This window comes from Crocodylus siamensis, chromosome 9, assembly GCF_052110815.1.
Source record: "Crocodylus siamensis isolate JL-2025a chromosome 9, ASM5211081v1, whole genome shotgun sequence".
NCBI lineage: Eukaryota > Metazoa > Chordata > Crocodylia > Crocodylidae > Crocodylus > Crocodylus siamensis.
In genome coordinates this window covers 57,510,878-57,536,679 of record NC_143403.1, presented here as the reverse complement: position 1 = coordinate 57,536,679, position 25,802 = coordinate 57,510,878, and the positions used below count along the sequence as shown (strand labels likewise).

At 41.0% G+C, this 25,802-nt stretch overlaps 1 protein-coding gene across 1 annotated transcript in view; it reads left to right on the top strand.

Moving 5' to 3' along the window:
* CABIN1 (calcineurin binding protein 1) overlaps positions 1–25,802 on the top strand; it is a 198,394-nt gene that overhangs the window by 23,108 nt on the left and 149,484 nt on the right. Inside the window, 6 exon segments of the mRNA XM_090062021.1 lie at positions 621–857; positions 3,499–3,664; positions 4,262–4,377; positions 20,627–20,788; positions 22,043–22,249; positions 22,635–22,780. Coding sequence (XP_089918147.1) covers positions 621–857; positions 3,499–3,664; positions 4,262–4,377; positions 20,627–20,788; positions 22,043–22,249; positions 22,635–22,780 — 1,034 coding nt within the window.

Sequence of the window (25,802 nt, the reverse complement as noted above, 5' to 3'; positions counted from 1 at the left end):
ACCACATCTTCAGGTAATATAAATTCACCAAGATCTGTTAAACTCGGTAAATCTGTGTTAGTGTCTGTCAGCTGGGGATGTAGCTCTTCATTTAATCTGGCTGACCAGTAACAGAATATGTAAGTAGCCTTAAATATAAATCTGAAAATATATGTGCTGAATCAGTTGTAGAGGCTGGCTTCTGGTACTTCCCATTTTTGTTGCCCTTGAGTATTTGTCTGTTAACTTCCATGTATTTTCTGCATCTGAAACTTCGATAGCAAATTGGTATATGAATCACTGGTATAATATATTTTTACTGGCTTGCTCTATTTAAGAGGCAGGGCAATAACTGCTGCAGCATATGGCAAAAGTCTTATTGCAGACTGTTCCTTGCAAAGTAGGTTCATATAATTGGTTAGTATTCAGTGTTGCTTATATAAGACCCACTCGTTGCTGTGAAGCACAAGTCCTCCATGATCCACTTGTTTTGCCCCTTTTTAATGTCACATTGAGAAACTTCCTCTCGGCATTTCAGTAAATAGGCTAGCTGCCCACTCTGTTTCCCATTTCCCTTAGTCCATATAACACATTAAGCACATTTTCTTCTATGTTTTTTTTTTCATGTTAACATTACTTAGGATTCCTTGCTCAAACTGAAGGATTATAAGCAATGTTTTGAATGCTCAGAAGTTGCCTTGAATGAAGCAATTCAGCAGATGATTAACATGACAGTAGCCTCTGCTAAAGAAGAGTGGGTTGCTACAGTAACACAACTGCTCACAGGGATTGATCGTTCATTGTCATCCGAAAGCAACATCCTAAAGGAATCTTCTGTAACACCAAGCCTTATTCGGCTAACAACCAACCTCATCCAGGTAACTTACTCACCTGCACTAGCAAGTAGCTGCTGTGTGTTACAGAGCTGTTAGACATGATACAGATGCTGTCTGAATTGCCACCCACTTGCAGGACTGCTCTTGGGTTAAATTTCTGTGTGGGTTGCTCCCTTTCACATAGTTTTCACTGAAAGATCTCAGAAATGTGCTGAACATCTCTTCTGGAATCAGTCATGGCATCTAATTTTGAGAACCAGCTCTGCAGAAATAAATGTAATAGTAATAAGGACTAGCAATAAGGTAGCTGAAGGAGCAGTACCATTGGCTGGTACTCTGTAGAAGCAACAGTGCAAGGTTTTAGTTTAGCAGAAGTTTAGTTGACTGGGTCCAGTTTGTAATTTGGAGCTACGTATTCCTGCTGTTTTCCTCAGAAATAGTAAGAAAAATCCTCTGAGTTTGAGGAACAAAGTATAGTCAGGTAATTCTGTTAGTTGCTATAATAGCTCAGGCCCCTATTCATCTTTTATTTTTGTAAAATTATGAAGAGTAGTTAAGTTAGTTAGAATTGGGAGTTTGACGATAAAATAAGTGTTTTCTTTCTTTTTAGGAAAAAAACAAAGTAAAATGAAGGTTACTTCACTTTGTTCTATTATAGGTAATATTTTGTCTTTTTGTAGAAATTCTTGCAAAATTTTGAAAGCTGCTTGCCTCCACGCTTCTCATTTAAAAGCCCTAAGTGGCAGAATTATAGGCTTCTTTTAGTACTATTCTTTTTTCAAAGCCCTGATCTTGTTAATTGCCACCTGAAAGGTGCTGAATGTCCTCAACTCTCATTAACTTCAGTAGGAGCTAGGAACCTTGTCAACTTGCAAAATCTTGCTCTTAACATTTTATAACAAATATGCACAATTATGCTTGTGTGGTCACTACTTAAGGTGGTATTAAAAGTAAGGCTGTTAAACGAAAACTGCAGGCCTTTATTACAGTATCATACATATATTTACTCTTATTTAGGAAATAGTTATGTTAAAAAAAGAGAATAATTTTCAAAAGGATTTTAGAAACCTCTATTGCTATTTTAGTAAATCTGGCTGTTGTACAGTTAGGATTTATATTTTAATAAGACAAATTGTACTGTACAGCAAGAAACTCTCCCTCCTGAGTTAAATAGGACTGAAAGAATTAAGGTAATATAGGGGGAAAAGGAAATTGGAGAGTTACTTTTAGTATGAAATGATTTCTATAATATTAAAAATGTTTTGATGTTATAATGGTTAAGTATAATTACTATTCAGTTAATCTGAGTTAAAAAGAAATGTAATACTCTGACACCCAGAGAGTTTCTAGTAGAGCCTGAACTTTCGCATTCCTAAGTACCTTGAAATAATTGTCAAAATGTTAGCTTACTGTTTATTTTATTGTTAATTGATTGCTTTTCTTTTTGTTCGCTATTGATGAAAATACTTAGCTGATATGTAAAGCTTTTAATCTGTCAATCTCAGACTGCTTCACAGTAGCGTGTAAGTATCATAACTCCATTTTAGAGCTGATGAAACAGAGGCACAGAGAATTGTAATAGGCGTCATTGATTACTTTCAAAACGATCGAATTTTCTGTCCCTCCCTAGGCCCTCATTTTTCCAACTATACTGAGATTCTTTTATACATGAAATGTTAGCAAGTAAAAATTGTCAGAATAAAGTAGAAGTGTGCTGAATTTCTGAAATTTAGTTTATTTTATTTTTGAGGAGCAAAAGCATAAGTCTCCAAAACATGCTATTCAAAAAGCATAAAATTTGTGCTTCTAAAGACTTAAGATGAATTTTGTCCTATATCACAGATAATTTTGTAAATAGTTACTCCACCTGCTGGACTAAGAAGGGATTGAACAGATTTGCAAAGCTGCATGGTCCTCTACACACATTTTTGCTAGGTATTGTGAGGTAACTAGGCAGTCTTTAAAAAAGCCAGCTTTTAGTAGAACTCTTCTAATATCTGTTCTTGTAAAGTAATTTCACCTAGTTATTTAGAGGGAATGGTATACAAATCTCTTTTTCATTAGACTCCTGTCTTCTATTGGGATGATAGGTAATTTTTCATGTGGAAAAGATACTGGTATTTCCCTAATGTAGCACTTGTTTGTGGCTCCCTTGCATACAGCCTCCCTCCTTACTTCTAGCCTGTTTTTTATTGCTTGGCATTAGTATTTGTTTCTCTTTAGGACAGTGTCTGGTAGTGATTCGTAGTTGGCACTTGTTGGTTATAAGATTTTCATTTTATCTGAGCATGATTAAAGATCAGTTATATATCCAGTTTAAATCTAGCCAGATACCTTCACTCTTTCTAGATACTAAATGGATCTCTTTATAGTCGGAGCTTATGTTAGAAATACTCAAATTCTGCTCTATCTTTGGTCCCTTGGACTTCAATTTGATATTAATTTTCTAACTATATATCAGTTAGCTTAGAGGCTCCCATAAAAGGAACCAGTTGTTCTTTCATCCCATGCAATGCTGGAGATTTAATGACTTACTTTGTCGTAGTTCCATATCCAGTCAGCATAAGAAGAAAAGGGTATCACATTTTGACTGATTGTTTAAGAGTCTGATGCACTACCAGCCTGGGGCATCTAGTCAGGTGTGAATCTTTTTTATGATGCGTGATGTGTATTTCTTTACTAGATTATAGACTGCAGCATGGCTATCCAGGAAGAACCCAAAGAACCATATGTTTCCTCAGTGCTTCCCTGGATTATTCTGCACAGAATCATTCAGCATGAGGAAGATGCCTTCCGATCCCTTTGCTGTCAGCAGCAACAGCAGCAGCTCCAGAACCAGGGTGAAGAAGGTAATAGTTTCATTTTTCAGGGTGACAGGTTAAAACCATGTTCTTTGGCCTTTTTGGCATGTGAATCAGGAATAGCCAGTGTACTTTCCCCCTGCTTCACACACCTGCTGCCTCCTCCCAACATTACCAGGGGACTCTCTAATCCATATGTCTTTACCATTAAAGGAAAATAATTCTGAGGAAAAGCTTCTGTGTCAGAACATGGTGAGGGTTGGGTGAGGAGATACGTGACTAATTATGTTTAGCCCAATTCTGTACTACAGTAAAAGCTCTGTTATCCGGTATCCCCCAAGAATGGGGGATGCCAGTTAATCAAATATTCCGGTTAATCAGATGTGCGCCATCTGGTGCACTCCCTGGTGTCAGTGTGCTGACAGAGGGGGGACCTTGAGCGGGCTGCTTTGCTTTGAGCCGTGGACCAAAGTAGCAGCAAAGAAAAACTCTGCTTGCGGCAGTGAAACCCGGAAGTGGTACTTCCAGTTTTGCTTTTGCCGCATTCCTCGGATGCAAGTTAATAGAGTTTTCTGGCTAATAAAGTGCCCGTTAGCACAGCTTTTACAGTACTTAGGATATATATTTTCCAACTTTTTCTTCCAGTGAGTCCTGATGCCCCTATGCTGCCTTCTTCTCTCATGCTGCTTAATACTGCTCATGAGTACCTAGGGAGAAGATCTTGGTGTTGTAACTCAGATGGTGCTCTTCTCAAATTCTATGTAAGTATTGATGCCTAAATATGTAAAATACCTTTAACATCTGCCTCTTTAATTTAATTTAGCCTAGATGATAAAATTCATGGGCTGTTCTTCCAAATTGTTGTCCCTTTTCAGTTTCTGAATCTCCTAGATGGACAAAAGACAACATTTGCCTTGGATGATGATGTTTGCTTTGTGTTAACTCAAATTAACTGCTCATTAGTAAATACTTGTACGTTGCTTTGAAACTATGAAGTACTGAAAAAATGCAAAATAACATTAGAGATTACTGAGAAAGCAATATACTCTTTACATAAGCCTGTGGTCTTGATAAAATGCGCTTGGTTCAGATTATGCCCCTGGAATTTTAACAGAATGAAGATGGGCACAGTATTCTGTATAAGAAAAAAATTAGCAGGGTTCAGGTTTTCTGAGATTATTAGGGACTGTAATATAGATTGGTATAATTAGCATACATCAGCAAGATTTATAATATCATGATTTATGACTTATATGTCATATTCTTCATTATGGTAAAGTCAGCCACGCTTTTACAACGCATTCGCTTCTGCCTACTTGCTGCCTGGAGGCAGAGCCAGATTTGTTAGTCATTGGCAACAGGAAAATACCTTGACTCTGACATTTTTCTCTAATTTATCCATCTTCACAGTGGCAGGTGGCTCCTTGAGACTTCCCTGCTACAGATGTATACTTTGAGAGACATTCCAAACTCTGTTTCCAGTTTCTAACACTTTGGTTCAATACCATAATCCCCAGGTACTTTCTAGGGCCCTGTTTGCCTTCTGTGAAAATTGCACCCCAGCTTTTCTTCTCTGAAGAGAGAGGAAATGGAAGCCAAAAGCAAAAAAGGTCTATGTCCCCCTTTTCACCCCCTTCCCATATGTCTTCTTGGGAATTCACCTGGCTCTGTGGGCAGCATGGTTTCCTTCTCAGTCCATTCTGGCTGGAGATTTGTTGGCCACCGCTCCTTGTATGGAGTTGAATTATTCAGGATAGAAGGGGACAGCTGTACTGGGCAATGATGCAGGCATCATCTCAGAAACCTAGGTTGGTGTTAGTCATTTTAGGCATCTTGCTCAGACAGGAAAGGAGGCAGGCAAGGATTAGAAAAATAGGTTCAGAGAAAGCAGTTTACTTGCTGCCTTTTCCATAAAGAGTAGGCCTGTGCAAAGTGGCTAGTATTTGCTTTGGATTTGGCCAGTTCGGGGGACAACAATTCAATTTGGCAATTCGAATCATTGTCCCAATTCAATTCAGCCAAATCTTATTTGGAGATCTCCAAATCTTATTTGCCAAATCTCCAAATCAGCCAGGCCAGGCCCATCTACTGCCCCTCTCCCAGCCTGGCAATGGCTGCCCCGCCTGTCCCAGCTTCTGGCAGATATTTAAAAAAAAAAAGCCCCAACTCAGGGGGTGCTGTTGGGCAGGGGGTGATCCTCGCTGCTCCCCATTATCCCACGCTTCATGGGGGGTTCTGCCATGAGCCCCTGGGTGCCGTGCCCAGGGCAGCTTTGGCCCTTCGGCAGAAAAAAACCAAACCCCGGACTCACTACTCCTGCTGGGCGGGAGGTGATCCCCACTGCCCCCTACTGCCTTGCACCACTTGAGAGACTCTGCAAGAGTCCCTGAGGCCACTGCAGGAGCAGTGAGTCCCAGGGCTTTTCTTGTCTTTTTTCTTAAAGGGCCAGAGCTGGCCTAGGCAGGGCACCTGTTGTGGGGGGGGGGAGGGGCTCATGCAGTGGGGGCAGAGGGGTTGCCCCCTCTGCTCGGCAACACCCGGTAAGCACCGGGGCTTTTTTTTAAAGTACCAAGCTGGGGTGGGAGGGGCAGCCATGGAGGGGCTGGGGAAACAGGCAGGGGTTGGGAGGGCTTGCAGCGGTCCCCCATGGTCCTCTTCCCCGGCCTTAGTACTTACCAGCTTGGAGTTGGCTGCAGCTCCCTGCTGCAGCCACTGGGAACTGCCTGAATCATCAAAGCTCTTTGAATCTTTTCTGAAGATTCGGAAAGCTTTGAATTGATTTGAACCTTTAAATTAGTCCCTTGCTTCAATTTGGATTCGGCCGCTGAATCGGGCCAAATCTCCTTCGAATCAAATCACCATCCGAAGCTTCGCGCAGCCGTAATAAAGAGACAATGTCAGAACAGCAGTATGTTAGATAAAGATCATGCCTGAGTCCCTAGAGCACTTATCACCAGCCTAACCACATCTTGGAGTGGTCTCCTAACCCTCTTCTTCTCAGGCCGATGGAGGTCACTGGTTACAATATGGACATTCCCAAATGCCAGGGATTGTAGTGAAGCAACTTCATAGCCAGCTTCTTTCTCCTGCTGTCACCTTCTTCCCTCCTGTTTCTCAATGATACGCCAGGATGAGGCCTCCAGGATCAGCACAGGCTTCTTTGACCCATATGGCTCCCATGCAGTACATAGAGGTTGCCTTTCTGGAGAATCTAGTCCATCTTGAATCCTAGGCTGGTCCCTTTCTTGAGAGAGACCCAGGAAGGATGTGAGAGAGAGAACATGAACAATAAGGCCAGTTTTTGAGGGCAGTGAGTGCAAATCATATGAAACACTTTTGGAACAATGTTTGAAGCCAGTTTTACTAATTTTATTGCTTCAGGATCATAGAGGGAAAACTCCCAAAATAGAAATGTATAAATAAATAAAATTAAGTTTGTTTTGCCTTCTCATGTTCAGAGTATAGCATAGTTGGTAATCCTCTGTGCTCAGGTCTTCTAATCACTTCCATGGGGAAGGCAGCTAGGGTGACAACTTAGAGACTGGCTTGTTCAGCAAGACATAAGCTTTTGTAAGCAATGGTTGTCTTTGAACCAATTAGTCTCTAAAATGCCACCATGTCCTGTCTTCTGCCTGACTTCAGATTAACACAGCTAACTATTTCACCTTTGTAGGGTGGAGTATAGCATGCAGAAAAGACCAGAGCATAGACATGTGCCAATTCTTCTGGCTATGTGCATATCTGGACATGCACAAACCGCCATGCAAAGGAAATGTTTCTTCTTTAGGGAAGGCTAAGTCTCCAAATCAGAGTTTAAGAATGAAAAAATAAAATGCATATAAAGAAAAACAACAATAATAGAGTCTTTCATGTAGAGCACTATGAAGCAACAGTTAGGTCTTCTACTTTCCTAAATAATCTTATAAATATACACCCTTCTTCATGGTCTCTAGAGAGATGCAATAAAGGGACAGTGATTTTCTGCTAGACCTAAAATGCTGGGGAAGTCTCAGACTATCATTACAAGTATCTGCTGCATGCTGCCATGCCTCACCACCACCTCCAACTCCTCCATTTATTAATGGACCAGGTAATGAAAAGAGGGATAGCAGCCCACAAGCAGAACAAAAAGCATGCATCAAGGTGTCACTTTGGCCCACCACTTATTTCTATTGAGCTACCTTGGCTTCTGTATTATAAGGCCTAAATGTGTGTACCAGTCCAAATTCAACGTGGAGTCATTGCCAAGATAAACGGGCCTATTTTCCGTACAGCTCAGACTCAGAATTTCTTACTGGGCTAAATCATTGTCTTGAAACCTGGTTGCCACACTGTACAGGCCCTTTTCAGGCAGTTGTCCTTGCAGGCATGCCTCAGCCCTCTCTCTTAGGCGTGGAAACTCTCACATAGCAGCAAACCACCCTCGACATTTATGAAGTGGTATATGAGATCTGAAGTGCCTCTACATAATTTCATTGGTAATTGCTGACATGGGTGAACAGTATATTGCAGCTGTGGTTCATCTCAGTATAAAAATTCTGTGTTTGAAAGGCTTCTTACTGATACAGATAGTCCAGTACAAATCTGTTTCCATGCAGCTATATGGGGCTCTGGCCTTGAAAATTAGCCTTGTTTGGGCATGGGTTTGGAGCATCTTTGTAGCTATGATGGTTTATGAAATGTATGAGGCAAGGAGTTTTTCAGTTACTCTCATTGGAATAACTGAATAGTTAGGGAAGATGTTGGACAAGCATTCTGGCATAAAGTAACTTCTTCAGGACCTGAAAGTCTGTTCATCATCTCTTCCAGCTATATACTTGGTCCAATAACATATTGCCAAAAAAAACCCACTTTGTCTCTTGTTTACATAAATTGGGTCCTGACTGTCTTAATGTTACTTTGCAAAATTCTGTTTAAAGCTGAAATTGTTCAGAATCTTTGGAAAAGTCAGTTTACAGTCCTGACTCCTGCTAGATGCTATTGTAGCAAAATTTTACGTTATTTGCAGGTTGAAGCATTCCATGTAGTAAAACAAAAAAAAATGCAGGATGCAAAAATAAATTAATATTTTTCTTCTCTCACTTCAGAGCTCTGTGAATGACTCCCAACAGTCTTATCAGAAACTAGGCCCCTTCCTTCAGTGTCAGGAGAGTGTATTCATATCTATGACACCTTTTTTTCCCTGTTAGCTATGATCGTTATTGTTACTAGCCCTTCAAGGTATCCAGGGGAATAGGAATATTAGTACCAGCTTTAAAATAGAGGGAAATGAATTTGTATATCTTCCTAGACCATTTTTCTCGTGAGGTCCCTATACAAAGAGAAGACTGAAACAAGTGTCCTGTCATGTTTTTGGAGTATTTTAGTTCTTTTTTTTCCCCCAGTGTTTAAGTACAATGTGAAGCTAGTCTGATATGGGCCTGGGCTGAGAACTGAATGCTAGCAGTACAAGGTCTCATTTCAGAGATCTTTTTTTTTCAATAATGAGGATAGCTATGAAGGAAAGAAATGGTAATGTTATCTAGAGCTGGTAATGCTATCTGATAGTGTTAGAAATGAATTCCATTAATTCATGCCTAGAAAATAAGAGTTGTCAAGTTGGTAATATCAGCACATGTGAAGGTGTTCACACACCCAGAGATGTGGGGTGGAAAAACTTCCTCAGGAAAAAAAACTTCCAGTACTTTATTTTTCCTTGGGAAATTTTCCATTTCTAAAGATTCATTGTGTCACAGAAATCATTCGGAACAATGAATGGATACCAATACAATACAGGCAAGTTTGGCAGCTTCAGAGTTGTAATGAATGTTTTTCAGGTGATTATCCCTAGGAAGTGTGAGAGAGTACATATATGTTTTATTGATTCGTAAGCGGGAGAGTAAATACACTCACATATTAATCCAAATCAAAAATCAAGTTATGAATTCACCTAATTGGCTGTGCAGGTCAAATCAAAACCAAAGCTGAAATTCTTATTTCATCCAGGAGTGCAAGTGAAAGCAAAACCAAAACTAAAACTGTGATTAATTTGTGTTTCACTTGAAGTTCAGCAAATGCACAGAGCAGTGTCTCATTTTGTTTCTTGAGTTGGGGAAGTTGAAAGTGTTTGCATAAGATCTGTTAGGTTTTTTTAGTGCATTTGGCTTGAAGTAGTCATAATAATGCCTAATCAGAAAAAAAAACCTAGTGTGTGGCATCATTATAGTGAAGTTCAAGCCACTGAAGGAAGGAAGAAAGTTGGTAGATGTAAATATTGCCGATAGGAGTATGCTAACAGCGCAACAAGAATGAAGAAACATTTAATAAAATGTAGAAGCTGTCCTGAAGGAGTACAAGCTGTATACAGAAAGCTAATACAATGAAGTGGTGGAACAACATCATCTGAGAAAAGTCTACTTCAGGAATCCTATGTAAGTAAATGAATTAATATGTTAAACAACACACAGTATAGTTTAGCATCTGTATTGTTTTAAAACATTATAATTTTAAAAGATGTTAATGCAACTTTGGACTATTATTTTATTTATTTAAAATATTTGTATTCTGCTTTTCTGCTTGCACTAAGCACCCAAAATGTCTTAGGCTTAACAATATATATTTTTTAAAATTACATAATAGATAAATAGTTAACTATCAATCCAGAAAAGTGAGTTTAGTCCTCTGGCTGATAGCAGAGGCCAGACTATACTTAACTTTGGCTCTGCAGTCCCAGGGCAACTGAGCAGCAAGTTGAGCAGCAGAGTGTTCTTTCTAGCAGGGAGAGGGGAAGCAAGCTCCCTGCCGCTTCTCCTTCTGATAGATGAAGCCAGACTAGAATAGGCTAAAATAAAAATCTTTTCCCCCTTTTTTTGCAGGAACTTGGTAGTTCATGTGAAATGGTAGATTTCCAAAAATGGAAACTGAAAATGTTGAGCTGCCAGGTCTGGGGGAAGAAGCAAGGTCCTCGCTTTCAAGATCACTGTCGCCAGATATGCGATCCACCATGAGTAGCTGTTCAAGACAGTCAAGCTTTTTATCAAGCTTTGTGGACAAAATGTCAAAAGAAGATCAAGAAAAAGCAGAAGAGATGTTAGCTTAAGCTATATTTGCAAGTGGTATGCTTCTTTCTGTAACTGAAAATCAATACTGGAAGGAATATTACGAACTAATTGGCCCATCATATAAGTTACTGTCATGTTGTTGCTTATTGCAGTTTATCTTAGATGGAGAGTATGACAGTTCAAACAACAGTTATGCAAAGGATTGATCAAGCAGAATCACTGAATGATGTCAGATGGATGGATTGATATACAAGGAAATCCTTTATTGAACATTATGTTAGCAGCACTTGAACCAATATTTCTGAAAGCAAGTGTTATCAAATCTTCTAGTCATACAGGTGAATTCAGAGCCAAATTACTGAGTGAAGAGGTTGAAAGTGTAGGTCCCTCCAGGGTACAAGCCCTTGTAACTGACTATGCAAGTAACATGAAAGCTGGATGGCAAATATTAAAGGCAAATTATCCTCATTTAATAGTATTTGGCTGTCTTGCTCATGGGTTGAATCTTCTGGCAAAGGACATAATAAGTGTGAATACAATGAAGACAATATTGGCAAACTGCAAAGTGATTGTGAAAGTATTCAACAATCATCTTGTTGCTAATCAGACTTTGAAGAAATTACAGGAAGAGAAGCAGGGGAAGGAAAGTGCACTTTATCCCTAGGAGAAACTAGATGGGGCTCTGCTACGAAGTGTTTACAGTTTCCTGCACACACAGAACTGTTTGCAGTGTGCTTCAGTAGATGACACAGTATCCCTGATTATTCCGGTGAACACTCTGAAGCAGATTTTTGACAACAATGTGTTCCGGGTTTGAGTTGAAGGAGCATTCAGTTTGCTACTACCAGTTTCAGTGGCTATCAAGAAACTTGAAGGAGATGCGCCAAGCCTTTCAAATATTCCAGAGAGATTCAGACAACTGAATGAAAATCTAATTGAGCTTTTGTCATCTTCACCTTTATCCAAAAAAAATAGTGCTAGTGGTAAAACAAATGTTTACCAAGAGATCTGAGTTTTGCTGTCATCCAGTTCCTCTGGCAGCAGTGGATCTTCAACACAGGACAGCATTTATCAGAAGATGAATTATCTACTGCTCTCAATACAATGGAAGTAGCTAAGAATGTTCCCAACATCGACAAAATAGCCATGACAGACATTGCCGAGTACCACGCAAAAGAAAAACTTTGGAGCAAAGACATCAGTTGGCAGGCAGTAGAGAGAATATGCCTCCTCTCACATGGTGGAAGGGATACTGTTGTCCAGAATTGCTCAAAGGATCCTAAGCATTCCACCAACAGCAGCTTCTTGAGAACAAAACTGGAAGGCTTTCAGCTCAATCAAGACAAAAAAAGAGGACTAGACTAACAAATGAACACAACACTAAGCTTGTTTCTATTTCTCAGAATCTCTTGGTTCTGGAGAATCAGTCAGAAGCACAATTAGTGAAAAAGATGCAGTGTGATGATAAGTTGCCCTTGCCCATAGACTCATTGGTAAAACCATCCTTTTGCGAAAGAGAATGTGGTTCAAGTAGTTCTGAATCAGATTTGCCTCAATCTGATTCTGAAATGGAACTAATAATAGTGCAGGTGCTTCTAAGACAGTGACAGTGAAACCTGGAGGTGCCGCAGTGACCTCGGTGGAAGAGAGTTAAGCTCTGTTGAAGTAGATGAGTGGACAACCACGGCATATCATGTACAGCTCTTTGGGTGTGTCAACAGTTTTCAGTGCCTTTGTTTTTTTAAATTTAAGAAGAAAAACAATGTAAGGGAAGTACATGCTATTGTGTATTGTCTTTACATTTTTACAAGTATTCCAATAAAAATTATTTCTTTCCACAGAGCTTTGAATTTGTTTGAATATAGCATTTAAACCACATTAAGTGTACTGTATTTTTTTTTTCCTAATCAAATATTTCAGTTCAAATACTTGTGGCTATTGGGACATAAAATTAACGTGGGGTACTTTTTAGTTTTGTTTACTTAATATAAGTCAAATAAATATGCTAAATCAGCTCACACTCCATTTAGGGCATTGGAAAAATTTCTGGAAAACCCACATCTCTGCACACACCTAAGAGATTCACAAGGTAAACCCAGAGATGTCAAATAGGAATCCCTAGTGCCAAAAATATTTTAACCTGTTATGACCTTTCTGAGTTTTTAGAGTAACAAAAGAATTGCTCCATAGTCACAAAATGAGTGAAATCTCGGAACTGACATTTCTGTGGGATGTCTCAAGTAACGAGAAGTGCCTTAACCCAATATCTATCAACCTCATAGACTTAAGTGGTCTGATTTGGTATGGAAGATTTTGTATGTCTCTGTTGAAAGGATAAACCTCTAGGGTTAAGAGGCTAATCTCTGTCAAAGGCATTACCTACAAAGTAAGTGTTTTTAGAGATGCGAGTACCTGACAGAGGTGAGCTACTTCATGTGTACAGATCGATGAACAGCCCATAAAATATGCAAGTATGGCTTTACGAGGAGCTTTGACTGAAAGCACTATTCAGTGGACCTTTTTGGGACAGTATTTTTGTCACCATAACTCTAGACTAAATTCAGTTTAATAAACTTGTAGGTGAAAGGCTGTGGATTATTAGAAGAGTTGTTTAAAAAATCATAACAGTTTTTCTGAAAAACCAAGTCAGGATTCATCCCACAAACGTATTTAATCCATCATAATGATATTTGTGGGGGAAAGTGGAAGTTGTATAGTTCAGTGGTTCCCAACCTTTTTTTTTCCTGTGGGACAGAGTGCACAGAGCCAGCTGCCTACCTCCTGGGGCTGTCCTGCCCTCCAGCTTTAACCCCGCATGCCCCGGAAGCCACTTGCCCAAGGGGGACATATGCAGGTCCGAGCCGGGGGGGCTTATGCCATGACCTGGCAGCCACTGGGCTGCAGCCCGGTGATTGGAAACCTCTGTTAAAGTCCAAACCCCTGCCCAAAGCAGAACCATCCCCAACTAGATCATTCCAGCTAGGGCTCTTTCAAGCTGGGCCTTAAAAACCTCCAAGGATGGAGATTCTACCACCTCTCTGGCTAACTCATTCCAGTGCTGCTTCACCCTCCTAGTGAGAGAGTTATTCCAAATCATAGAAAGTGAAGGTTGGAATGGACCTCAGGAGGTCATCTAGTCCAACCCCTGTTCAAACCAGGACCATCCCCAACTAGATCATCCCAGCCAAGGACTTGTCTAGCCAGGTCTTAAAAACCTCTAAGGATGGAGAGTCCACAACCTCTCTGGGTAACCTGTTCCAGTGTTTTACTACCCTCCTAGTGAGAAGAATCTTCCTAATATCTAACATAAACTTTCCTTTCTGCAACTAGAGACCTGCTCCTTGTTCTGTCATCTGCCACCACTGAGAACAGGCTAGCTTCATCCTCTATGGAACTACCCTTCAGGTAGTTGAAGGTTGTTATTAAATCCCCCTAAGTCTTTTCCAGACTAAATAAGCCCAGTTCCCTCAGCCTTTCCTCAGAACTCATGTGCCCCAGCCCCCTCACCATTTTTGTTGCCGTCTGCTGGACTCGCTCCGATTTGTCCACATCCTTTCTGTAGTGGGGACCCAAATATAAACACAGTACTCCAGATGTGGCCTCATCAGTGCTGAACAGAGGGGAATAATCACTTCCCTTAACCTACTGGCAACACACCTACCAATTCAGCCCAGTATGCCATTAGCCTTGGCAACAAGGGCACACTGCTGGCTTATTGTCCACGGTAACCCCCAGGTCCTTTTCTGCAGAGCTGCTGCCCAGTCAGTCAGCCCCCAGCCTGTACTGGTGCATGGGATTGTTCCATCCTAAGTGCAGGACTTTGCACTTGTCCTTGTTGAACCTTGTGAGATTCCTTTTGGGCCAATCCTCCAATTTGTCTAAGTCACTCTGAATCCTAGCCCTACCCTCCAGCATATCTACTACTCCCCCCAGCTTGGTGTTATCTGCAGACTTGCTGAGGGTGCACTCTAGGCCATCTTCCAGGTCATTGATAAAGACATTGAACAAAACCGGTCTCAGAATCAATCCCTGGGTCACTCCACTTGATACCGGCTGCCAACTAGACATTAAGCCATTGATTACTATCCTCTGAGCCCGATGATTCAGCCAGTTTTCTGTCTGCCTTACAGTCTAATTCACCCAGCCCGTACTTCCTTAGCTTGCCTGGGAGAATGTTGTGGGAGACCATATCAAAAGCCTTGCTAAAATCAAAGTACATCACATCCAGTGGTCTCCCCATATTCACAGAGCCAGTCATCTCATCATAGAAGGCAATCATGTTGGTCAGGCATGACCTGCCCCTTGTAAATTCATGCCGACTATTCCTTAATCACCTTCTCCAAGTGCTTAGAAATGGATTTTTTGAGCATCTTCTCCATGACTTTTTCAGGGACTGAGGTAAGGCTGGTCTATAATTCCCTCGATCCTCCTTTTTCCCTTTATTAAATGTGGGCACTGTATTTGCCCTTTTCCAATCATCCAGGACCTCTCCCAATCACCATGAGTTTTCAAAGATGATGGCCAGTGGCTCTGTAGTTAAGTTACGCATCTAGCCCCATGGACTTGTATACATTCAGCTTTTCTAAATAGTTCCTTACCTGTTCTTTCACCTGGGGGTACAATGATTGAAAAAGGTTGAAAACCCATGGTCTGAAGAGAAAATTGAGGGCAGATTTAATAGCAGCTTCAACTACCTGAAGGGTGGTTCCAAAGAGGATGGAGCTAGACTAGTGATTCCCAATCTGCGGTATGGGTACCACCAGTGGTACACAGACAACCTGGCAGTGGTACGCATTAACAGATTTGTTATAATTACTTTATATGACAAAAAAGTCTCAAGTTTACGCTGAGTTGCAGCAAGGGAAGTTTACGTTGGTTATTGAACGCTCAATGCCTTTTTCACATCAGTTTTCACTGGCAAGGTCAGTTCCAAGACTACTGTACCTGGCAGCACAGTTTGGGGAGAAGCTGAGCAGCCAACAGTGAACAGCTAAGCAACAGTGAGCAGCCAACAGCTGTGGGTGATGCAGTGAACTTGTTCGCTGCCGTGGCTTGGCGTCAGGTTGAATGTTCTACAGTCAAAATTGACATCAGAAAGTTGAAACGATGTCAGTTTATAAATGTTGTAAGTGTGAAATGTTGTAAATCGAGGACTGCCTGTACTGTGAAGAAGAAAACTTGTCACTGTTTTCTCTTCTGAGAACTGAGAGGGTGGTGGTATTTACTTATGATTCTGTGGTCTGAAATAAACCCTGAATTACTAGTCATCCAGTTCTCTTCAACAAAAGCCATAATAATGCTTTTAGCCTATCACAAGTAGTCAGTTTTCAGAGCCAAAGAGAAGCTATAAAGCTGAAAAACAGGAAGATGTTTTGGATGCAGGTGTGCTTTATAGCCATCTGCAGTAAGTTATTGCTACTTGTAGGAAGCCCATCTGTTGGTCCACATTGTACTGCTGGTGACTAAAGGCGATGGTGTAGCAAAGGGTGTTAATGTTGAATTAGGATGTCGTCAGTAGCCACAGTGTGAATAATTTCCCAAAAATCATTCTGGGCAGTTAGTAAGAGTTTATACCAGGGTGGGCAACATGTGGCCTGTGGGCTGGATGCGGCCCGCCAGACCATTCTATCCGGCCCGCGGGGCCCCTAAAAATTTAGAAAATTAATAGTTACCTGCCCCTGGCTGCCTGTCACCCTGCCCTTGATGGCTTGCCAAAACTCAGTAAGCGGCCCTCCACCAGAAATAAATTGCCCGCCCCTGGTTTATACCATTAGAAAGCTGTGCAGAGGGACAGGCAGTTGTATTGAGCTTTGTAGAATAATAATTCTGTCAAGTGCTGTTTGTTAGCAGTGTTTTAAGCATGCAGTAGGTAGGCATGTTTTAGTTACATTATGCTGTGCTCTGCCAGTTTACTCCTTCCCTTCATCCTGGTCAGTATTTATCTGCACTTCATACTGCTTCATTTTTTTGAAATTGCTCCACTACATTTCCTATGAGAATTTCTGCCATAAGGTGATTTGCTGTGACTCAAAACTTCATTGAAGTTCATTTGAAAAAGTGTCTCATTCCACCCTGCACAATATAAAGGTTCTTGGCTCCTGGAACCTGCTATCTTGTTCTTGATATAATTCTGCAAATAGGTGAACCAAGTTATTAGCTTTTGAAGTCTGCCTTTGAAGTCTCACTGCAAAATAACATGAGTTATCCTCCTGCTAAATCAGTGTGATTGGTGGTGTTCAGAATTGTCAAGAGTCTCAATCAGGATGAGAAAATCATTGTCAAGTATTGTATGTGCACATAATGAAAAGATATTAATTTGCCTCCAGAGAGTTTACGATCTAAGCATATGCATGCAGATTAATATAATAGGTAAAGTGCCAGGTAGCAGTGAGATGATAATGATTATCTTGAAGTGCCAGCTGCAAATGGATGAAGATTTTTGTGGCTGTATCACGCATGTTTTCTGCTCATACAGTTTGCTTCAGTCTCTTCACTTGGCTTACCCTGGCAGAGGTAACTTGTGTTGGGGAGGAAGGCTGAGTGAAAAATAATATCTCCCTGCAGCTTCCAGTGTTGATGGTTTTTGAATCTGGTTCCACTTTGGAGTAGTGTACCTCAGAAATCAGATGGCAGACAATTATATCTAAATGTTAACAGAGGCTAAACCTTTTGTCCTTTGGATGAAATTTAAAAGGGATGCCCTGATTGTTGTCCTGATCCATCTATTTGCATTTTTCATCAGAACAGAGGTATTGAAGTAAGATTATTGATCAGTAAAATAGAATTCTCCAAAAGGTGTGCAACTTCTGTGATGTAGAGGCAAATCAAAATGGAGAACATCATATTTTTTCCACCTCCTTAATTTCCCAAAATAACTGTTCAAGTAGTACCATTTTTTCCTCTCATCCAAGTTATTTTTATTTAGACAAAGAGATGCCTGTTGCTACCTCTGATAATGCATTGTCTCTCTAAAAAAAAAAAAGGGGGGGGGAGGGGGAAAGAAAAATGGAATTAAATTTCCAGCATGTGTTTGACATCTTCTGAATGTAATTTTCTTTATCAATGTGTATTGAAGTCTGATTCATAATGCTTCAGTTAGTGGTTAAATTAGTCTTTCAGAAAGATGTAAAATCCCGTAACACTGAAGAACTCTTGTTGAACGTGTCCCTAAATTGCATTGAAATATCAAGACCCTCACAAAAATGCTCCCTTTGTGAAAAATATCCTCTCCCTTTCAGCCTTCTGTTGCAGACCTGTTAGTTTTAGAGTTGTATGATCCTTGATTTCTTGCCATCTTCCTCTCTTTTTTTGTAACAGTAGAGTTGCTGATAAAGCTGATTAGCTGTAATAAATAAGGATATCTGTGCAACAGATATTCACCCCACATTTTATATTTATGTAAATTTGTATACAAGGCTATCATTTTCTTTTGGGCTCCTCACAATTTTGCCCCCATGAGGCCCAAAATATAGGCATTCTTAGTGTGGTACAGTTAGAGTCCTGTCATTTGTGCCCCCCCCAACCTCCTTTCTTTTTTGCCATTACCTGGTTTTGAAATGTATAGAACTTTATGCTCTAATTGTCGGTACATTTTCATTGAGAATCTAGAAATGACTTTTTGTAGGCTTAGATTCCTAATTTAGAGGAATTTGGAAGTACAGTGTCTATAAAGCCCTTGTGCAACTCTAAATTTTAATAACTTTGGATGTACACATGATAGAAGCAAACTGTAAACAGTGATTGAAAACAATTAATTAAGTTTTAACACAATACAGCTCAAATTTCTAGACTTTAACATAACTGGCATCTTTTATGATGCATCATTCAATCCGATTTTCCAACACATAGAAAACACTTTCCAGTTGCTGCTGAGTGATTTCATGAATTGCATTTATGATCCTTATCCTATGTATAGGTTACACTATGCTAAAAAATGTAATGAATTACGCTTTCAGTCGCCATGTGCAGTTTGCTTTTGTCATGTGTATATTCAAAGTTATTAAAGTTTAAAGTTGCACAAGGACTTTTATAAACAGCCTATATATAACCTGACCTCTCATCAGGTAATAGAAACTTTTTTATTTCCCAGATCTCATCCATCTCTTACTATGATGGCGTGTACTGGCTAGCCCTTGGCAAGGAAGGTGTTACAGAGTTTCTGGGCTAACCAGGTCTGCAGGAGTGGTATAAAAGAGGAGAAGCAGGCTCAGAAAGAGGACTTTTGGTGCTTACTGATCAAGGCTCCTGATCAGACATCCTGAGGAGCGAGCCCTGTGGATTCCTATGTGTCAGCGCAAGTGCCTGGAGAAAGTATAGCTTGAGCACCAGGGAGCTGTCCCCGTACCCCCTTATTCATCTCTAAACATTCTGATAAGATGGATAATTTTCTCTATTCAAGGAAATTATTTTATACTACATGGATTTTTTGCATCTGCGTTACAGCCCAATCAACCAGAGTTCCCACTGAATTAGAAAGTTCCTTTTATTGATAAGAGATTTTCTTTCAAACTGTCAGGAGACACTACAGCTTGTGTTTAGTCTTTTTGGAAGTTTTCCTTGACCTCTCATCTGTCACTGGGTCCTGAGGTCTTGCCTGTATGTGCTATAGTCACAATAACTGAGTTGGGTAACATATGCTACAGGCAGTTCTGTTTCCTTTCTTTCATGGATTCCCCTGATCATCTTAAATGTCTCTCCACACCTCCCAGCTAGGACCATTTCTTTTGCATTTGTCTATACATGATAAATTCAAGGTAGTAAACTAGTCAGGTAGCTACTTCTATACCTTTGACTTATTGACTGAAAACAAAAGAGGAACATGATAATTAATATGAATAGAATGGTAAAAGCAGTTATTGGGGTTCCAGCATAGGGCACAGGCATCAAACGTATTGCCTGTGGGCCAGAACTTGTTTGTGGAACTACTCCATTCAGCCTCTTGGTCTACTGTGGGCTACTAGAAGTTGAGGGATGGCCAGTAGTTGGCACGGGCTGCCATTTGAATCTGGGGCCTTGTGAGAATGGCCCTTAAAGACAGGTGGGTGAGCAAAGGCTGTGTAGCCAAGTCCTCGGTCACCTACAACTGCCTGGCCTGCTGCCACTTGTCACGGCAAGGAGCTGCCTGGTAGGGATGTGCGAAGCGGGCCCTATTCAATTCAGATTCGGCTCATATCGGGGACAGTGATTTGATTTGGATCACTGTCCTTGATTCAATTTAGCCAAATCTGAATCAGAAGGTTCAATGCTGATTTGGAGAATCAGCGATTCAGCCATAGGCACAGCTTTAAATGTTTTTTTTTATATACCTCGACGTACTAGCACGGCTTGTGAACATTGTGATGCTGGAGCTGATGGAGCGTCCCACACGGGTTGGGGGGGGCCCTCCATATGCTCGGCAGCAAACCCAGAGGTGGACTAGAAGTATTTCCAAATCTATGTCTGAATCTTTCTGAATCAATTCAGAGGGTTCCGATTCGATTTGGAGAGATTAAAGGGTCCCCTGAATTTGATTTGGATTTGGAGATTTGGCCACTGAATCAGGCCAAATCTCTGCTGAATTGAATCAGGGCCTGAAACTTTGCACAGCCTGGCTCACAGCTGCTTGCCCCATTGCCACTTCAGTGGCTGTAGACACTTCCATTGCTGCTGCCACCATCCAGTGCCACATACCAGATCCGGTCCACAAGGGTCCCATGGGCTGAATCTTGCACGGGGCCCCATTTGAGTTTGACACCCCTGTTGTAGGGAATAAACACTCATGTGAGAGCCTTGTGTGTACAGAGGTCTGAAGACTGCTTTGATGAAAATAACAGAGGGAAAAACACATCTATTTTTTTAGTCTGTGTGGATTCATATAGCACTTTTACCACCCAAGTATCTGAGCACTGTATTCAGGAAAATCAATGTAAGAACATTTAATTTAAAGCAAAATTCAAATACCTGGTTATTTGACCTTTCATACTTGTTGTAGGTGCGAGTACTGCAAAAGGAGCTTGCAGTGTCTACCTCTGAAGATACTCATCCCTACAAAGAAGAGCTGGAGACAGCCCTGGAGCAATGTTTTTACTGTTTATATGGTTTCCCTAGCAAAAAGAGCAAAGCAAGGTACCTGGAAGAACATTCTGTGCAGCAGGTAACATAAGAACAATCAGCTTAAATAAAAATGCTTTAGAACACCGAGAGAAACAGTTTCCTCCAGTGCAAATGCCTTGAGGTGAATTAATGGAAGAAGTATTCATAATTACTGTGGCCATTTTTCCATTCCTGGAATTAATTTCCGTTATATACAAGTAGAAAAAATGTGAAACACTTTTAAAGCTCAGTTTGGGAAAAACAAAACTATAAGTGATCTCTAAAAGAGGATGGGCCATTAGAGGGGTGGAAGGGAAAAAAACCTCTATGCAACTGGAATGCCATATGTTTCTTAGAAATTGCATGACTATATGCTTTATTCAGTACAAACCAGTTATTTCTGGTCCCTGTCACCTAGTTTAATCGTAGCAGCCTATGGTCTGCTACCCAAGGGTAAATTATTCCAGATCCCAGTATAATTTACATCAGTGTAAGTATGTCATGGATCCAAACTCTTCTAAAGAGGAAGAGGATGGGAAAGATGAAGGAAAAGAGGGCAGCAGGAAGAGAAAATATCTTCTGCCAGAAACAAAACTTGTCTATCACATACAGATAACTTTGGGTGAAATCCTGGCCCCACTGAGGCCAAAAGTAAAATTTCCATTGATTTAGAAGGGTTATGATTTGTTTCTGGAAATGCAGACTCAACTGGAGACAGAAAGTTTTACCAAAAAAGATTGTAAATTAAGTTACAAAAAATTAAAAAAGAAGAAATTAAGGGAGGAAGATGAATTGTCATGGTGTGGCATCCTGTGTTTTTTTTGTTTGTTTGTTTTTTTAAATGCTTCCATGTCTCAAATATGGTGGCGGTTCTTTAGATTTTTTCCTCTTCCATTTAACTGGACTTGAGTTTCAAAATCCAGAACAAGTATAGCTGATTTCCTTCTATTTCTTTCCATGCCATCCCTGTGTCATTCTGTATAGCTACGCTAGAGGTATAAGTGCCTGCCTACAGCTGTCCTGTTTTGGGGGCAGACCTAAAAAACCTATCCAACAGCTTTTTTAAGCAAGTAAAGCTACACATGTTAACAGTGTTTACTAAGTTATAGTCTAATGCCCTAGCTTTTAATCAGCGTGCAGTATGTTATAACTGTAAACAGTATATGTCTTTACGTCTTTTATTCCAGGAAGGTCTCATTGGTTTCCTGCATAACATAGTATTTATTTTATCCTACTTCAAAAAAAAAAATCTTCCTTGCAGACCTGTGGAGTTTGGGATTTTGAGTGCTAATTTCTCTTCTTTGTTCTCTTTCAGGTGGATTTAACGTGGGAAGATGCTCTATTTATGTTTGAGTATTTTAAACCTAAAACTCTCCCTGAGTTCGATAGCTACAAAACAAGCACTGTATCTGCTGATCTGGCCAATCTTTTAAAAAAGATTGCTACGATTGTTCCTCGAACAGACAAGCCCATGTTGAACTTAGATACTCTCTCAGCCTATATTGAAGGAACCTGCAGCAAGGTACAACTTGCTGTGTTTAAAAAAAATGACCAAATGTGGCTACATTTTTTATTTACAGTTAGGATGTTTGTTATGGAGTGTGAGAGAATTATATTTGTTGGAAGTACATACAGAATCACATTTGAATTGCATGAAAATATTCTTTCCAAACTGCTTAGTTTTATAGGAGCAAGGTATAATACAGACATTACAGAGTTAGATGTTTATCTGTATAATGTTTTGTAAGGACTCTGTAAAGGAGTGGAATAATTTCAATCTTCTTGTTTCTTGTGATGAAAAAAATGTTACGTAGTAACTGTACTATTACTTTTCACTGCAGGGAAGCAGCATGTGTGCAGCTTTTTAAAAATGTATGGCTGATGCACCTATGGTTTTCTGTTTTCAGGAACCATCTCTTCCTGAGGGTGCAGACTACTCTCCTCCAGTGGTGACTGAACTGTACTACCTCCTGGCAGACTACCATTTTAAAAACAAAGAGCAATCTAAAGCCATTAAATTCTATATGCATGACATCTGTATTTGTCCAAACAGGTCAGTTCTGTTGAAGCCATCTGCATGTTTTTCATTGTTTTCAGTTCATTGGTGCTGAAAAGAAGGGCAAATTAGGAAGGGCTTTGTTCTGTTCCAAGAGCAGGACAATTTACTGCAGTCTATTACCAGAGGAGTAGTTTGCAAAAAAAAAAAAAATCAGTGTTATTAATGAGCAATTATTTGACATTTTCCTTTTGGTTTCTGAAATGACCAGAAATCAGAGTGGGAGAAAGTAAATTAAAATCAAGAAGACTGAGGAGATGCAACAACTGCTTCTCCTTTCTCTTTTGCTCCTTTGGATTTTGGGGCAGATTTGTAGACATTAAGGAATGAAAGCCATATTACTATATTTCTGCAAAAACAAAGACCTACCATGTCCCAATGGATTGACAATTTCAGATGCCTTTTATTTTTAACAAAAGTTGTTTATATGTCCTGGCAGAGAGGAGTTGGCACAGGAATAAGCTGAACAGAGCAGTTGTTATTCTGGTTTATCCCTATGTTAACCTATGTCAATAAGTGTCACAGCTCAACATTTCCTCAAATTACACCAAAATGAGAGCTACAGTAATCTTAATATGCTAGTCAGTAAACCTAAGACATGAAAATTTGGCTTTCCCTATCAGCAGAATTCCTGTATGGTGGCAGAGAAATTAAAAAGGATGAAAGTCCGAACTCAGAATAGACAATTCTGAAGTGTTTGGCAGAGCAAAACTTCTGCACACATTGCAGAGCTGATAGGGAGAGTTGCATGTGTAAATCTGCTATCAAAACAAACAACCTCAAGTCTGTGCTGTTCTTTAATCTCCCAGTGTGAGAAGCGGGATATTCAGATTCTTGAAACTGTGGGTAAAACTACAAAAACATTTTAAGATTGAATGACCATTTTCTGAAAGAGTCAAACATGTCAGTATTCAGTGATGTCACCGTAGGATGCCATTAATGTATTATGGTTAATTTTCCAGCAAAGGTAATTCATATAGTAACATGGTTGATATTTTCATCCCAGGTATCTGGCACCTTATAGACTCAAAATATCAGAATTTCAAAACCCCAGAGAATCTGGGTGTTGAGGTCACCTTTACACTTGACACTAAATTAGATTTTTTTTAAATCATAGGAAGTCAGAGCTTTAAAATACTATGAAAGTAATTGATTCTCTGATATTAAATCAAATTATAAGGTGGAAGCTCCAGCCTTGATGCACCTAAATGTTTTAAGAATTTGGGATTGTCCAGTATCTTTCAGATGTTGTCACTGACACTGCCTAGTACCATGCTGGATACCAAGATACCTACAGAAATGGGAGCTTTATAACATTCATCAACTTCTTCTAGAGCAAATTTGTAGGGGGCAAGGGTTGAACTAGATGGCCTTCAGAGGTCTTCTACGGCCCTACTTTTCTATGGCTCTATGATTTCATTTGTAATATGTGATTTCTATTTTCTATAATCTTATAATTCTGTAATGAAAGGTAGGTAGGACAGTATTTAATTAGATAGACAATACAGGATTTAAAAATCAACACGTACATTTTATTCATTTTTACTATGTTCTTTGTTCTAATGAAACACACAAAAAGGAATAGAAATACAAATGAACTGATAGAGATTTTTGGGGCTGATATTTAAGGAGGCATATCAGCCAATATTGATCCGATTTCTGATACAGCTGCCTCCAGCTAGTAAGTCCAGTGTGGTGGAAGCGGCGGGGGGGGGAGATAAACACCCCCTGTGGTGAGGGAGGGGGCAAGGGCAGGGGCTGGCACAGTCGGGAGGCGGTGGGGTGGGAGGAGGCTCGGAGCTGCGATTTGTGGGGCAGGGAGGCTCCTGCTGCTGCTTTCATCTCAGGAGGGTATGGGGCATGTGCCCCCAGATCTACACGGGGCGGGGCAGTGTGGGCTGCAGCTGGGGCTGCACGGGGCTCTTGGCAACGGCTTGGCTCAGAGTGGGCACCAGTGGCTCTGGGAGGATGCTGCATCCACCCCAGATTTTGCTGCCGCTCCACTCCCAGCGCTGCCACCGCCAACCGTCCAGCACAGCCCTGGTTCAACACCCTGCCTTCACCCACGCAGTGGGAAGAGCCGTGGTTGTGCCAGGTGGCTGGCGGCAGAAGCCACCTCCCTGCTGGGCCCCCCTCGGGCCCCGGGAGAGACACGCCTGGGCCAGGGGTTAGCGAGGAGTTAGTTGGGGTACTTCTGGAGAGGCTGGACGTGTTCAAGTCTGCTGGTCTGGACGATCTTCACCCTAGGGTTCTACAGGAACTGGCCGAGGTCATTGCGGGACCCCTGGCGTGGCTCTATGAGCACTCGTGGTGCTCTGGCGAGGTGCCGGAGGACTGGAAGAGGGCCAATGTGGTCCCTATCTTCAAAAAGGGAAAAAAAGAGGACCCGGGAAATTACAGGCCAGTTAGTCTTACCTCAATCCCGGGTAAGCTCTTTGAAAAAATTATCCTGGCACACATCCAGGAGGGCCTTGCGGGGGAATGCATGCTCAGGGGCAACCAACATGGGTTCATCAGTGGCAGGTCTTGCCAGACCAACCTGGTGGCCTTTTACGATCAGGTCACCAAATCATTAGACGCAGGGGTTGCTGTGGATGTAGTCTTTCTGGACTTCCGGAAGGCTTTCGACACTGTCTCTCACCCTGTCCTCATCAAAAAGCTGGGAGACTGTGGTGTCGATGCCCACACAGTCAAATGGGTCGCCAACTGGCTGGAGGGCCGCACCCAGAGGGTGGTAGTGGATGGGTTCTTCTCGACCTGGAAGGACGTGGGCAGTGGGGTTCCGCAGGGCTCGGTCCTCGGGCCCGCACTGTTCAACATCTTCATCAGTGACTTGGATGACGGGGTAGAAAGCACCCTGTTCAAGTTTGCTGATGACACTAAGATGTGGGGGGATGTGGGTGCACTAGAAGGGTGCAATAGGCTACAAGCTGACCTTGACAGGTTGCAACGGTGGGCGGATGAGAATAGGATGGGGTTTAACACTGATAAGTGCAAGGTGTTGCACATGGGGAGGAAG